This window comes from Sturnus vulgaris, chromosome 5 (genome assembly GCF_052056855.1).
Source record: "Sturnus vulgaris isolate bStuVul1 chromosome 5, bStuVul1.hap1, whole genome shotgun sequence".
NCBI lineage: Eukaryota > Metazoa > Chordata > Aves > Passeriformes > Sturnidae > Sturnus > Sturnus vulgaris.
Window position 1 is genome coordinate 3,421,516 of NC_142247.1, and position 16,777 is coordinate 3,438,292.

The 16,777-nt window shown below is 42.6% G+C and overlaps 1 protein-coding gene across 36 annotated transcripts in view; it reads right to left on the reverse strand.

The window, feature by feature from the left end:
• The window catches only part of CACNA1C (calcium voltage-gated channel subunit alpha1 C), a 458,186-nt gene that overhangs the window by 63,441 nt on the left and 377,968 nt on the right, over window positions 1-16,777 (reverse strand). For all 36 annotated transcript variants that reach the window (XM_088164617.1, XM_088164614.1, XM_088164594.1 and 33 more), the window contains 7 exons: window positions 15,941-16,028; window positions 14,749-14,856; window positions 14,192-14,244; window positions 13,933-14,079; window positions 12,685-12,886; window positions 12,069-12,227; window positions 10,798-10,908 (listed from right to left, as the gene is read on the reverse strand). In XM_088164617.1, the coding sequence (XP_088020743.1) occupies window positions 10,798-10,908; window positions 12,069-12,227; window positions 12,685-12,886; window positions 13,933-14,079; window positions 14,192-14,244; window positions 14,749-14,856; window positions 15,941-16,028 (868 nt within the window). The remainder of the gene's footprint in view (window positions 1-10,797; window positions 10,909-12,068; window positions 12,228-12,684; window positions 12,887-13,932; window positions 14,080-14,191; window positions 14,245-14,748; window positions 14,857-15,940; window positions 16,029-16,777) is intronic.

Sequence of the window (16,777 nt, forward strand, 5' to 3'; positions counted from 1 at the left end):
TACTGTGGAGTGGTTAGAAATACACAAGCTCTCAGCCACGGGGGAGGCTGGAAGTGCAACCTTCTGGTCCCAGGTCCTCCAAAGACTGGGAAAGAAGCATGGCAAAGGCAAGATGGAAGCATTTATTATGAAAGCATCTCTTAGACATAGCAAAGAGTGTTATTTCCAGGCAACATGCTGAGAAGGCCTGGGGAAATTATACTAATAAAGCACACTGAAACCAGATGATTCAACTAGCTGGTCCTGATGTAATTTTTGGCCTGGATTGCTCATAACTGCCTCTGAATGATATAAATGCATGAAAATGGTGGCAGAATAGCTGAAAACTCTCTTAAAAGTTTTGCTGTCCACCTAGAAAATAAGATAAACATTCTTGACCTTCCTACAGGTATATTGTGGCACAGCAATACCCCATGAGGAGTTCGACCCTTTTTCTCATGAACAGTAAGCTCACATCAGTCATTTAACAATTACTGCCCTGCAGCCAGAAACCAGACTTGTTCTTGGCAAAGAGAAACAAAATCAGCACCAGCTTTACCAGAAAGACTGAAAAGTGAAAGTGATGGCTGAACAGATCTTTTATCACAAAGAGCATTCCATGAGAACTTTGATGAACAATTCCATTTGGAAGAAGAAGGAAGAAAAAGACTTTGGAAGGTCTAGAAACAGCATTTCTTGATGGGAGCCAATAAATAACTCCTGAAGGCTGTAAACCAAGCCAGCAATATGAAACAGCCCTATGAAAAGAGCTAAAGGATGGCCTTTAGTGTTTAAGATTGTCTCATAAAGTAGGACTGACATCCCAGCCCAGGCAAGAATGATTCAAACAAAGGAAAACTCAGCCTGTAAGGACAGAGCTGCCTTATCTCTCAGAGAGAAGAATCACTTCAAGCTGTGGAAAGATGAGACAGTGGCAAGCAGTGGGTGAAGAAGCATTCTGAATATTGGAATAGCTTCCCTCTCTCCATAGGGAGCAGGGGAAGAGGCTGTGGACTGCTCTGACGTGGTTGCTGAGTGGATGGAGGGTGGATACTGACTGCCAGAAAGGCACAAGGCTCAAGAAAAGGCACAGTAGGTATGAGCAGCAGGTTTCTGCATAGTTTCTTTTAAAATTGCTCCATTTTCGTAAAAGGCTTAACTTTATATGGATTAGAGTAGGTATTAAAATAATACTTATTTTTATGTACTCCATCAATCTTAACTTGCCAAAAGAGGATGGTTACTCTCATTCTACACTTGGGGAAGCAGAAGCAAAGGAAATGAAAATTTCCAAGGTTTCCAAAAGCCACGTGCATGAGAGAAGGGAGATCACCTCTTCTCTAGATGTCAGCCAGGTGACCATTTGCCAGTGCAAATGTCACTTTTTAACATGAGGAATGGTCCTTAACAGGCACTGCATCACAATTTGTTATCTGGTAACATTCTTATGTGAAGATTCACATCTCTGAGAGCGTTTGACCCTTTAAAACAAACTCACATGAAGTGATAAAGGGTTAGGAATGTTTGTCTGAGAGGGAGAGCAAGTTGCTTTTCCCTGGCACTGTTCCCTTTCCAGGCTGTTGCTGCTGCTGTGAGTGAGGTTCATCATCCCACTGGGCTTTGAAAACCGTGCAGATAATTTTCTGTATTAAATAATTAAGTGCAATAGCTAATACAGTGCTTCCCACACTGTTGCATTGTGCAGTCGTATAATTATTTTTTGATCATTTATAACGACACTAAAACCCCCAAGCGCCAGACTGAAAATATATCTGTCATAATGTTGCAGCAATATGCAAATTCTCTGGGCATGTTTGCTGTGAAGGAAGAGGTCCTCTATCACTGAAGCTCTTACACAGCTCCTTCAACAGCCTTTTCTTCCTGCTGGATTTTCCATTGATCCTTCAGAAAGCTGGAGGATTGCACAGCTCTGGCTGATCGTTGTTAGGGATTTCACACATTCCCTATAGTAATTAGAGGATCTATTTGCAGAAAATTGCTGGCCTCGTCCTCCAGGAAAGAGAACATCCTGCATTTAAACACCAGATGTGACATGGGGAGCAGCAGATCAAACAGCCTTTTTGTCCCTCACCAACTGTTTCCACCACAACATGAAAGCACAAGTTCTTTTCATGAAGAGGGAACTTTGTTCTGGCTACTCATTCCATTGTTGGCCTCTTTCTTAGGGGCAGCAACAAAGAAACCAAATAAGGTGAACTCTGCTCATGTCTTTGTGCCAGATATATTTATTTTCCACAATAAAACGAGGAAGAGCCACTTTATACAGGATGTCAACCAGTGCTGACAAGGAAGGCTTTGATGCTTCCTGACACAGATTCAAGTAGAGTTATGAGCTAGGATTTAGGGTGAAAGTTTCATTTCTCATCATCCCTCTCGTTTCTCCTGTTACATTCACCTACCAAGTGTTTTTCACACTGCATGACTTGTTTAGGTTCAGTCACGCCTATGCCATCTCAGAATATGAGCATATGCACAATAGAACAACTTTAGTCTGGCACTACTTTCTTCTCCTTTAAAGTGTTTGGAAGGGCCAGATTTCCTCTCCCACACACACTCAGGAACTGGTGAGGAGCTCAGTGAAATCTAGAAGCCATCAAAGAGGATTCCCTGTGCTTCCACATGATAGAGAAGGCAGTTATCTGCTAGCTATCTCCTCATTTGTAGAAACTATTGCTAAATCAACATTTTAACTTATTTAATCAAACTCAATCATTCCTGAGCATTCTGCTGCAAATTTTATTTTCTCTGTATTCTCTGTATTTCACTAGTATCTGAAGACTTATTATTCAAGGCTCTATTTGATGGGCCTGCAGTATAAAGCACCAGGATGTAGTTGCTCTTTCTTTAAATTTCACTGCCTTGTAACATGTTGGCAGCACCCTCTCCTGAGGAGTTTTGATTAAATACCTGGAATAACAAATCCAGGCTTTGGCTCTTGGCCATTGGGGTCTTCCATGGTCTGTGAGAAAGCCTCAGTGCTGAACTGCTGAGAAAATGCTGTGGCACAGACTGGGCTGCAACAGGCTCACTTGCTTTCTTGGCTTCTCTTTTCCTTCCTTTTCCTGGACATATGTGCAGATAGAAATTCTGTCAGGCACACACAGCTTCCAGGAGCAAGTCTACCAGCTGACTGTTCCAACCCACTGGAGTGTACAAAGGACTGGGATGACCTGGTCATCCTTGTCCAGAATAATTATTCCAAGTATCTTTTCCCACCAAAGTCACCTAAACGTGCTGCTCTGACGTACAGTACTTTTAGTATTTACTTTTTCAGAAAGGGTTAGAAAAGAGGCTCCTTCTTCCTTCCAGACCTATGGACATGAAATACAATATGGCCAAGTCTCTGCATGATGTGTACACTGTGCAAAATGCATGGAAATCCTGGCAGATAGGTAAACACAGTAAAGAGAAAGGAGAGGAGTGATTAATGAAGGGTTAAGATTTTTTTTTTCCCCCTTTTCTAGTTTATTTCCCAAACCCTCGAGTCTGATTCAGCAATTCTTTGAGAGCCTCAGGCTGACGGCACACGAAGTGCATTATCTGGTATCTTTATCTGGGCATGACAAAATCAGGGACTTCTGCTTGTATGGCAGCTGCTGGGCTCATTGAAACAGCTGAGATTAATTCCAGCTGGGCTGCTGGTGGTATAGAAGATCCAGAGGAATATACAAGACATTCAGACTTCAGCCACAACAAAACCTGGGGTGGAAAAGGAAAGCCTTTCTGAGATAACCTGATGATGCATTTTCTGAGTTTAATCCATAGAAGTAGGGAAACATACTGTACCCAACTTCTACTGCAAATTATTCTGATGAGACAGTACACAGGGAGACACTGTGGCTGAGATTTTAATGTGTTTGAACATGGAGACCTGGGATGGCTGCCAGGGAACTTCAATAAAATGTAGAAGCACAAAAAGATGCTCATTAGCTTAAAAGGGATGGATTTTAACTCAGTTTTTAATTTTCTAAAAATCCCTTTCCATGTTTACTTTTTCTTCCTGTCCTGTTTCTGTTTTTCTTTTCCCTGCATCACTTTTTGTCTAATCACTCCTTCCTCCATTTTATTAATACTTTACTATTTTAAGGTCTTCAATTTATTTTTTTTCCTTCTGCCTTTAAGGATATTTTATCTTTTCCCACTCTTCATTATCTGTGTGGCTTTTCTCCCTCCGTGGATTTGGGTTTTCTCTCTTTTCCTCTCAGACCTAGGTCCTTCCTGTTGTTTTAGTTCTTTTCTTCAGCTAATAAACTGTCTTACCTGATCACTCCTAGTTCTCTCCATGCTCCCTACTTCTTACCCAACATCAAGCAGAGCTCACTCTTCCTTTTTGTTACATGATGTATATAATTCCCCACCCACAGGTTTTGACACATAATCAGCTTTCTTGTGCTTTCTTTTGCCTTTTAAAGCATTTCTTTCACCCAAAGCCAGGCTGGTGGTTGGAGTCTGCCCTTCCTACTGCAGTGGGTACATGACTCAGTCATCAAATACTCCACATGTAGAGGCTGCCCCTCTAAAGCAGAAAAGCTCATACTGAAGCTGAGGAAACAATTAGGTGGCTACCAAGGTTAAGGACCTGCCAAAACCAGCGAAAGAAATCTGCAAAGTAAGAGCCATTTGAGAAACATCACCTTTGGCCACACAGCATCCTGTGGCTACAGCCCATGGAGGGAGGCAGCTGCCTGCACCACGGGCTCACATTTACACCACTGAAACCACCACACTGCATCCCAGAGCATGTGATTTTAAATTAAATGATTCCTGTTGGATGGAGCTGACGTGTTATTCAGCTCTGAGCAAAAGGCCACTCGGTTTTAAACAGTTCTCCTGATGTTTTTTATCAGTGCAGAATGTCTTTACTTCCCTTTCTCTGCATAAGCTGGAGGAATAAAACACTGTGATGAACGATGCCAGGGCAGCATCCTAAGCTACACATGTATTTCTACAGGTACTGGAATGAAGAAGTGCAAAAAGCATTAGATTTCCAAAATTAACCAACATTGTTTCTGTGGTGCAAGGGGATAGGATGGAAATTTATAAATTTATAAATTTCAGCTGTTTGTGAAAATGTTGAAGCCTCTATCCTGGCCAAGGAATAACATCATGGTTTTGGTGAGAAAGAAGAATGCAAGTTGTATGAAGCAGCCAGTGTGACTTTAGGAGATACTGCTCAAAGATCTGTTTATAGGCATAAATGCATGAGAAATGTACTGGTAAAAAGGGAACAAAAACAGATGAGTCATTTTGCAGGTTTTAGAAGAGATATCTGTACATCAAATGCATGATAAACGCTGACTGAGAGGAGCTTAAAGAGGAATAAAGAAGTGCAAATGCATCAGGGGAGACAGAAACCCTGAGGACAGATCCATCAGTGCATGGAGGCTGAGCAATAACCATAGGTGGCACTTGTGACTTCCAGAGGGTCACAGCTCTTCCTGGGATCACATGGGATTGTGTGCCTTGTGCTGGATGTGAAGCTTGTTTCAAACAGCCCCTGACATGTAAGAATGGCAAGGATTCAGAGAGAAGTAGCAGTGATAAATGAGGGACTGAAGTCACTATCTGAGGCAGGACAGATGGCGTTGTTACAGGCTGCTTTACAAGTAACATCCATAAACACCCAGGGAAGAAAGGTGCTGACAGTGTCTGGTAAATGGAATAGACTTGTGATCTGCAGTCTCTCTGATAGTCATAATTCCACAGAGGAAATCTCCAAGATTCCCTTTCCACACGCAGGCACGGATTTGACAAAATAAACGATCATGTGCTTTGCTTTATGTGTAGCAGTAGTTCCATGGTTATGTCTTCCCTAGTTTGTGATGACAGGCACAGCAGGAGAAAATTCATAGCTCTTGGATTAGTGGTCCTGCCCTAGCTAATAAGGGGAGAGATGAAGTGTTTCCTGAAAGAAAAAGTAGATGTGGCTCATCAGGAAAACAGCCCGTTCCAGGGAGCTGGAAAGATCTGAAATTCCTGGAGGAATATCCATCCTCACATTAGCATGTACATTGACAGATGGTGAAGCTTCATACGAATAGGCATTTTAAGTCACTGTCTTTAACTTGAAAAGATAAACCCCAGGCAGGTTTTGTAGAGCAGCTGGCCCTCCATGGACTGGTTCTTGTGGGGATTTCTTCTTTAAGAAGCTGGAAGAGTGGTAGCTGTGAGCACCACAGACAGCACAGCACCTCATTCTCTTTAGTAGTTTTCTCTGGAAAAAGCCTGAAGCAGCAGCAGCAGCAGTTTCTCCATGTAGGAATTGGAAAAAAGCTCAGCAGACTGGCTGGAGAATTTATAAAATTAGAAAAACAAAGCAGCAAAAGGCCTTGGCTCACCAGCATTACTTTTAGTCTGTCTGTCTTTTTGAAGTAACTAGTCTTGAATCAGTTTATGAGCATCAGCCAAGACAAACAGTGAGGTCCATTTGGGAGTTTTGCTTCAGAGCAGCATATTAATACTCTGTAAGGAGATGCAGGGCATGTAGTGGCTGTTTTCTTTATCAGCAGCCCTAATCATCCCAAATCTCTCCAGCTCACTGTTAGCACACCCTCCTGACATGGATGGAGACACGGATGAGCTGTCTGACACAGTGCTTAGATTAATCCTGCAAAGAAATGGGGTAACTGACCCCCAGCAGCAGCAGAAGTGTCACACAGACCCACAGGGCTCTGGAAGCCTTGTCCCAGCCTGGCATGCACTGCCTGTGCCACAGCAGCAGCTGCTCCAGCTGATGTACCCCTCTCCTCTTGGCCACCCAGCAGACCAAACAAACCAAAACCCTGCTCACAGGGGATGGCCAGCTCAAAGGACAAGTTTCAAAGGGACCTGCTGACCAGAGCAACCAGTCTCAGCAGTAACAGTATGTTTAGTTAGGAAAGCCCTTGTCTTCACATATTTTCTGTAAGTGTTAGGAGACGAGCCCTGACTGGGACTTGGCTCCCTATTCCTACAGCTGGCCTTTCAATAAGTAAAGCCTTGCTCCCACCACAAGAGCTAGGGGCAGGGCTGGCTTATCCACGCTGGTTCTTTGTCAACAGGCACATGTGTGAACCTGCTCCTTATCTCTGCAACTGACTGTGTTTGCTTTTTTCACCTCCAGTATCAGGAGCAGCAAGTCAGGAGGACCTCTCACAGAATGCCAGTGTTGAAATAAAAAAAGGATGCAGTAAAAAAGTCTATTCATTCAGGCTGCCACCTTTTCTGTCGTTATGCAGGTTATACAGGTAGCACTGGTGTGCATTTTTGTTTAGTGGACCTTGGCAATGGTAGGTTAATGTTTGGACTTGATGATCTTGAATGATCTTGATGATTTTCCAACCCATTTCCAATTGAATCTGTGCCTCTGTAATAGTGGACTCCACACTGTGGGCAGCAGCAGGAACTCTGTATATTGGGTTTCCCCTAAAGCTGTTCCACATGGGCACATCCCGTGGTGACTTTTGTGAGAAGGGAGTGCAATGGCAGCTCCCAATACCTCAGGGATGTGTCCCAGTTCCCTTTCCAGGTCTCCCTGGTGAAGGTATGAATCAACAGCAGCCTTGTTCCACCTTGTGCAGATGGAGAAAGCCTCATCCCCCTGTTGTTGCTGCTGCAGATTCTTCATTGCAAGGTGCTTCAGGAAGTGACTGTGCAAGGGAGAGCTCTGTGGTGGCTGATTCAGAGTCACAACTCAGTTCCTGCTTGTCTTGCTGCAGTTGAAAGTCAAGCTCCAGCATCCACGACTGGGTTAAGCACCCCAAAAAAAAGGAGAAACCAGACTGAATGTTGCCAGCTTCAATTCTGGGCTCAGTTCTGTTCTGCCACATTCTCCTGGGGCTTGTCATAAGAACACAACACCTTCAGCTAAACAAGTTTCCTCCTTTCTTGTTGTCAGTCATAAAGTTTACAGCTCTTTTATTTTAGGGTATTCTTCAGACAGAAAAGAGTGATGTTTGGGCACAAATTCAAAATGAGACAAAGCAGCTTAAACAAAGGCTGGTTTGTGTTTTATTGCTCAGGAAATGACAGACAAATCTGTCTGCAGCAGAGATGAGCATTTCATCTTGTCATTTTCCATTTGGGAAACACTAATAACACTCAGCATCTCATTTTTTTGTTGGGGGGACTTGGTTGGTTAGAGGGGACAGGTAGTGATGTTCTCCCAGGTGACAAAGAAATGCTTTTGCACTTTCCCAGCTGGTGTTCCAGGGGACAACTTCCATCTGAAGATGCAGTTTGGCCACCAGGTCTAGCCAAGCAGAAGGTTGAGGTAACTACTTTCTCCATGCTGGAAACTCCCACTTCAGAAAACATTCTTGGCAAGTTCATCTTCAGTGCTGGTGTGCAACCTGAAGAGAAGCAGATGGTGCTCCCCAGTGCTGGTCCACATCAGTCCCAGGGGTCATTTGGGAGAAAGAGTTCTCCTTCTCTGGAGAGCAGGGAATGAAGGCTGCAGCCAAATCCTCGTACACAACAATGACAAGTTACACAAGGAATTTGGTGTTTCCAAACCAGAGTCACTGAACTGGTGCTTAACATAATTCAGTGTGAATATGCTGCAGGAGAGAAGTCTTTTTGCTCTGTTAGCTGTTTTCACAAGGTCAGTCCTGCTTTTCTTCCCTGTAATCCTTTGCTTCCATTTTTAAAACGTTGGGTTTTTTTTCATTAAGATATTTAATTAAAATAGAGGCATGAGTTAGTACCATTTTTGGCATGTAGGCCAGACCAGGATTTGAAACATTCATTGTTAGTGTTGGCTATTCTTTCACCTGAGGTGGTTGCCCGAGTCCTAGCTCAAAATACTTTGTAAAAACTCTACTATTCTCGTAATAAGAAACTTTATATTTTACTCTACTTTTACTATAGTGTAGTAGCTGGGGATTTAGTTTGGAAATTACAGAATCATGAAAAATTGGTTAGAGAGGGGCCTTGTGGTCTATTCCATTTGCCTGCCTCAGGACAGATCATAGATTCCTAAGCTGTCTTGAATTAAAGATTCCCTCAACTTAATTTGAAATCCTCAAACTATAGATTCCACAATTACTTTAGGAAGTCTGTTTCAATATTTTGTCATCCAGAGATACATGCTTACCCTCAGCTGATTTTTTAAATACTTTTTGTGCAGTAAAACTTGAAAAGAAGATTGGACAGAGGAAAGTAAACCACAGGAAGCAGAAAGGACTTCCAATGTCATCAATGCCATTTTCTTACTGTTAGAAGCAACCATGTCAGGTAAAGCCTTCCTTGTACAAAAATCAGTATTTGCTTTGGTTGAATTTCTCCCCTAAATCTTCTAAACCAAATTCCACTGAGATTCTCATCTTCTTGAAAAGTTTAGAATCTCCTGTAAAGCAGAACTGCAAAATCAGAACATTATAAAGCCTGTGAGATGCACTTCTAGGTACAGGGTGTGCAGATAAAACTTCTGTGAAGTGACAGAAAATTTGCTTGCTAACAGAAATGGTGAAGTCTCAAAAATGAAAGGTAGATCTCTCCTGAAAATTAAAATCCCTGCTGAAACAGATAATGATGCTTTTGAATTTTCCAAGGCAGTGTTTGAGATCTCACAATAAACCTCCAAAACCCAGTCTTCAGCAAGACTGCCAGGATGCTCCTAACTTCCAAGAGAACTACATCCAAGATAGGACAGTGATATTTGGCTTGGGTGAAAAATAAAATTGTGACTATTACAAGAAAAAGTCCTAGAAAGTGTGGGAGAAAGAGAGAAGCTGGATGGGAGTAAAGTCAACATGGAGTTGAAAACAAAAAAATAAGGCCAAATTCAGTAGAAATGGAGAGCAAAGTTTCTGAACTGAGGATGAAGAAGATGTTAGATTACACCTGGGAGGAGCTAAATTCAGTGATCCCCTAACTTAAAATGAAGGACAAGAATGACTGCCAGACATAAAATTTCTCATTTTTATCAATGCCATAACTGATGCTTCAGAGAACATCTTGACCATCTCCACAACGTTTCAAAGCATCCTTCAAGACACAAGCCCATGTGTCAAGGTACCACTGAAGATATGAAATGACATGGGGGACCTATATTTAGGTATCTGGATTCAACTTTTTATGACACATAACTGAATTTAAACCCCACAGAACAAAGTCTTGGGTAATTCTGTGAGGTCAGGATCTTTGTCCTTGTCCTACAGCAGCTGTGAGAACTTAAATAGAAGAGCTTGAAGGTTATAATCATGCCCCATAGTGCAGCTACACTGGCATAATATGATGGCCCAAAGCACAGGACAATACTTTAAGACAGGACCTGCTGGGGTACTGAATATTATCAATGATGTCTTAAATTCAAAACTAGAGCAATCCAAACCATCACTGAAATGTAGCCCTCCCAGAAGAAACATTTTTTTCCAAGGCTCATAACTCAAAATGAGTCATGCTTGATTAACTTCACTTGGGTCAGGAGACTAATCATGAGATGCTGTTTATAAATTATATAAGGAAAGTCAGAGAGAGAGCATTAGAATAACATTCAGAATGGAAGACAAGCTATAGCCTTAGCAGAGTGTCACTGTGATAACTTAATGAAAACTAGGAACAGTCTCTATTAGCAGTGTTGCTTTTTTTCACTTTTTTCTTTTTTTTTTTTTTTTTTTTTTTTTGTGTCTACTCTCCAGCAAAAAAAGCTATTAAATATATAAATGAGACTCCAATCCAGAGAGCAACTGTCCAGCTCAGTTCTTGGTGGGGTAATAGATGAAATAGAAAGTTTCACCTCCTCCTTCTCCTCACAGCTGCCCCGCACACATGCACACACACACAGAGGCCAGGGAAATCTACTCCTAGAGCACCTACCTTGGGTTTGAAGGCAATTAATTTCAGGACCATCTCCACAGTGAAGAGGCCAGTGAAGAGCATGTTGAGGATATTCATGGCTTCCTTGAACATGCAGCTCTGACCATAGTGCTGAAAAACAGCGTCCCAGCAGGAGTGTGAGGAGAGGACATGCCAGCAGCCAGGAACACACAGGACCCCTCCCAGTCTCCCTTCATGCCAAGGAAGACCCCAGCATGTTTAATTTTTTCATTTAAGAATTCCCATTTCCCTTCAATCATAAGCACTCCCATGCCTCTATCCATTTTTGCCACCTGGCTCATGGCCCCCCCTTTTACAAGAATCTTTTTGAGGAGTGGCTACCAAAATTATACTTATCATTCTAATTCAGGGCTCATTATAAATTAGCACGATGTTACAACACAATCTCCAATTGTGTTTTTTATCTCAACCTTCCCTTAGACTTGGATTACTTTTTTGTTTGTTTGTTTGCACAGTGAGCAGGAGTTTCACTGAGCTGTCTGTAATGATACCAAGCCATTCCCCAAGCAATTACACTAAATTCAGGATTCTGCAAAGTACATGAGCAGCTCAAATCATATCTTTCCAATATGCACTCTCTTGCATTTGTCAACTCCGAATTAAATTTGCAATCATGCTGCTCATTCACTTAACTTTATTAAGATCTTATGAAGTTACTCTCCATCTTCTATTGATTAATTCAAGCAGTGTCTTCTGCAAGTGTTGCCACCTCACTTTTCATACCCCTATTTCCAGATCATGATACTTAACTGGTTGCACTGCCTTATTCTAAGGTCACCTTCCAGTTCATGTTACAAGACCCCATTTGTAGCTGCTTAACTTTAACAAACTTCAAACAGCTGGGATGGATTTTCATGTTCTGTATTGGCACAGGGTGATTTATTCAAACCAGCTTCAGTTAAAACAATTCAGCTGCAGCTGAATGCAGGGCTGAGAAAAATACAGTGTTGAGGCATTTTCAACATTTTTCTTGGAAGGCTCTAGTACTTGCAGGACTCTATTTAGAAATGTGAAATTTGTTTGTTTTTAAGGAGTCAAAAAAGAACTGTTGAATGTGCCAGAGTTAGACTCCTCATTTCAACTACATCTCATCAGAAGTGAGCACAGTACAATGTTTTTTTTAACATGCTTTTCCCTCTCCCTTGACACCTTGTGAAGGTGAAAGTAGGTCTCAACCTCAGCCATTTTTGCATTTCCCCCAACAAAGTCTACTACTTTGTCCCCTGGAGGTTTTCTGCACGCTGACTTACTTGCATGGCCAGGCAGATGGTGTTCAGCAGGATCAGAACGAACATCAGGTATTCAAAGTAGGTGGAGTTGACCACATACCAAACTTTGTACTGGTACTGGTTTTTGGGGATGTATCTCCTCAGGGGCCGGGCTTTCAGGGCATACTCTACACACTGGCGCTGTGGGAGAGGCAGGGTACATTTAAAACTCAACCCCAAAATATCAGGGTGGTCAGCTACCTTCAAATGTAATAAGAATATGACACGTTTCAAGATTTTTTTACTGAAATGAAAAAGCTTTGCAAAAGAATTTCTATTAGGTCATGATGTGAATCTGCACGTTCTACCTGTTAAAGAGTTCTACATGCAATTTCTTTGGCCAGACGTTGCTGTTGTGCTCATCTAATCTCAGTGAAACAAATGGTACAGCAAACATTTTTAAGTAATTGTTGTCCCTTGAGCAAATCTTGCAGCAAGACTTTTTTTCTACCTGACTCCTAAAAGATGCCAGCAAAGCCAGCTTACACTTTTATCTTTTTGGCAAGCTTAACATTTTCCTCTCTGTATGCATTTATCTATTAAAAACTTATTCTCAATGCATTTTCTACCTTAATTGACAGCAAGTTGTTGCAATTACCTGGTTTTTGTCCAGCTCACAGTTCTTGTACTCTTGTTCTCCTTGTTCCTGAAATGTGACGATGACGAAACCAACGAAGATGTTCATCATGAAGAAAGCAATGATGATGATGTAGATAATAAAGAAGATGGAGATCTCAACCCTGTGATTATAGATGGGTCCCACATCCTCCATGTGGGAATCAATGGACCTATACAGCAACCTGAAAGCAAACAGGAGCCAAATGCAGAGAAAATCTGCAACTGCCTTGAGGCCTTATAGGTGATTATAGGTGCTATAAAGTTTAACTTTGTGATTTTCTTCTACTTTTATCAAAATCAATTCACTCAGAGATGTGCAGGCTTGTGCTCATCTGAGTGCAAACTCTTGCCAAAGAGATCTGTCTCTTACTAATTCTACACATTTGAACTTGTTCAGGTGTGAAATGTCTTCATAGCTGGACAAAATCATGCTCTTCAGTTAACAAAGGACAGGAGAGTCCCAACAGAGTTGTTGCAAACTCAGTTTTATGAGAAAAGGAGATCCCAGGAGTCAACAGCTCTTACACCAGGTGACATCATTTAAACTGTAAAATTTAATCCAAGCCAAAATTTCCTTTATATATTCTGGAAAGAACAGTATTTCTCTATAAGCTCGATTCTTAAGGCTCAAATTTAGTTTTCATATTTAATTTCAAAACCATTGTATTAAAAGTATGAATTCTGTATTACATGATGCCACTGCTGCTGCTGTCACCTGGTGACACAGGTCAGGGTCAGCTCATGATATCCTGCATGTCCACGTCACCCTGAGTGACTCTGGGGGAGTCTCCAGAGTCTCCTGGGGCACAGCAGCAGGGTCTGGAAAGACACCCCATGTCTGCCAGTACTGCAGAGGCAGCACTGCTGTGTTTCATACATGGGGACTCCATGGGGAAACCTGAAACCTGGCAATTCTGGAAAGAACACGATATGCATTTTGCATTCATTTATACACATCATAATTGTAACAAATACTGCTACTAGTGGAAATAGTCTTTTAAGAACTAGAGATGTGCTTTGCACTGTTTACAAGTAGACTAACAGAAATTCCTGCAGGCCCTGAGGAATTTACAAAGTACATAACACCACAGTGCTATTATTGCTACATTTAAAGCTGCAGACTTATTTAAATACTTGGAAAGGGAAAGACTGTGCTCTGCCTTTGAATTTTCTCTTTTGAAATGAATGAGGACATTGCTAGTGTTGCACTGGTCCCAGAAACACTCACTCTGGCCAGCCCTCAAAGGTGGAGACGGTGAAGAGGGCCATCATGGCAGTCAGGACATTGTCAAAGTCAAACTTGCTGTTCTCCCAGCTCCGGGGCTGTATCATGGGCTGGCTGACCTCCCCATCCTTGTAGGTGATGTAGTACCCTCTGTGGGTGGAGAGTGGAGACAGAACAGAAGGTGGCAGGGCTGCACTGCCAGCACAAGGCGCTGTGGGTGGGCAGCCAGGGAAGGGGAGGGATTGGGAAAGCTCAGACCCACCTGCATTCTGCTTCTGTCTGCTTGGAGCTGTCAGTGCAGCTGTACAGCTTGCCCTTGGGAGGGAAGAAAGAGGAATGAAGCTTCTGCTTGTATGGGACTTTTATGTGTATGTCCTGAACACTTGTTGTCAGGAGGGTGGTGAAAGGCAAGGAGATAAAAGCAGACATAAAAAGAAGCGAATGAACAACCCCCCCATGGTTATCTGGTGTGCCCCTTCCTCTGCAAGAGGGGAGGCAGAGACTCTGCAAGGATCCTTTAACAGACCCCTTCACCTTCCTGGGAGCATGTCATGCCAATGTAAACCTGTTCAGGGAAGAGTAATACTGCTGATCATTTCTTCTGATCACAGATGATGGGCAAGATCTCTGCATTTCTGCCTGGTTCAGTTTTGAACTGCTGGTAGCAGAAGCCCTGATAACACTCGCAGTGCCTCAAATGTCTTGCCTTCCACACACAAAAAAAAATTTTCCCTTCCCCAGGCTTTTCATGCTATTTTTCTTCCCATCCCTTAACACAGCTCGATGTAATGGATGGATGAATGGGTCTGATGGTTTTACCTTAAACAGCTGAACTCCAATGCAGGCAAACATGAACTGCAGCAAAGTGGTGACAATCACAATGTTCCCAATGGTTCTGATGGCGACAAACACACACTGGACCACGTGCTGCAAATGGAAGGGAGGAACAAAAGTCACTTGTGGGATTGCTCTCAACTGTTCTGGCTCAGGGAGAAGCCCAAGAATAAAAATACAAGTAATAAGAAACAATTATTTAACCAATACCCATTACCCAGTGTTTTGGGAAAGGGGACCAACTTGTTTCATTTCTTGCTGTACTTTTAAAAGCAGGCAGAAAGGGTTAGGAAAAGAGCAGAACTCAGCTCTCTGAAACGTCCCTCAGAGTTAGGCACCCACCTAAAACCCACCAGCACATAGGAAAGAGTTTATCTAATACAGAAAGGTTATGTTTAGGGTTGTGGGCCCATCTGTAACCCTAGAAAACCACATCATTTCACCTCTGTGCTGATGGGGGCATTCAGCTGAAAAGCAGATTATCAGAAAAGGACCTGGCAATCCTGGTGGATACAGAGTTGAATATGAGCCTTCACTAAAAAGATGGCAAGTGCCATCCTGGGCTGCATTAGGCAAAGATTTTTAACAAGCTGAAGGAGGTGATTCCTCCCCTTTACTCAGCACTGGTGAGACTTTGTCCTGTTGTACTTTGTCCAATTCTGGTTCCTCAGTAGAAGAGAACTGTGGGCATGCTGGAAGAAGTCCAGCAAAGAGCCACGAAGATGACTTAAGGGTTTGGAGCATCTCTGCCATGAGAAAAGGCTGAGAGGGCTGGGTCTCTTCATCTGAGAGGAGAATTAGGGGAATTTGGTCACTGTGTATTAATGGCTAAAGGGAGGATGCAGAGGAGGCAGAGCCAGGCTCTTTTCAGTGGTTCCCACAGACAAGACAACGGGCACAAATTGAAACAGAGTAGGTTTATCTAATATTGAGAAACATTTCTCCTGTGAGGGTGACTGAGCACTGGAACAGCTCAGGCGGAGAGGCTGAGGAGTTTCTCTCCTTGGAGGTGCTCTAAAGCCTAGGCAACCTGCTCTCAGTTCACCTGCTTGAGGGTCCCTTCCAACCTCAACCACACTGTGATTCTTCTGAAACATTACTTGAACCACTGCAAAAGCCCTTGTAGCCTGAAATAACCTGGATTTAGTTTTATAGAAAGCACTGGGGCTTTTCTAACCTTTAGTCCTTTGGCTCTGTTGATGGCCCTCAGTGGTCTAAGGACCCGCAGAACACGCAGGATCTTCACCACGTTAATGGCACTGGACCTGGAAGAAAGTGTTGGAAGATTTGAGAGAGACAGAAACGTGGGGAGTGTGCAGCAAGGACAGATCTCTGAAATTCTGCACAGCCTGAGGCTGCATAAGGTATTTAGTCAACTCTTTGCCATGGCACTTCAGGGGTAAGGAAACCAATTTCTGATGTTATTTTCAGAGGTCTGGCATCTTGTTCTGGCTTTCATCATCTCTTCTGTATTAATGAAAGGGGAATGCAACATGGGTAAGGTGTATTTTTAGAGCAGGGCAAACAGATTGTGTAGATATCTATGATATAGAAATTGTGCCAAGATGTAGTCATCACCAGGGCATTTTCAGATAGGGCTCAAAGAAGTGCTCCATTGAAATATTCATAGAAGAGTGTAAAGTCCAGGACACTCCAGCAGTATCCTATGTGTGTGTGTGATCCTATAGCGTGTTTGGGCCCTGAACCCACAGATCATTTAAGTGTGTACATAAATTTAAGGAGTGGAAACTCCCACTGAATTGATTAAGATGACTTATGTGCTCACTTTTAACACAGCTATCCTCTGCAGCAGAGCTCTCTGCACCTTCCAAAACTAAAACCCTGACTGAGCATCTTCCTCATGCTCAATGACACCATGTTCTCCTACTGATTTTGGGAACAGCTTTAATGTTAACACACCGAGAGTCTGACTTAAGTCTTTTAGAAAGAAGCAGCAGGTCAAAACAAGCACTGTGCCATTCTTAAGACCCTGACTGAAAGCCCAAATTGTCCT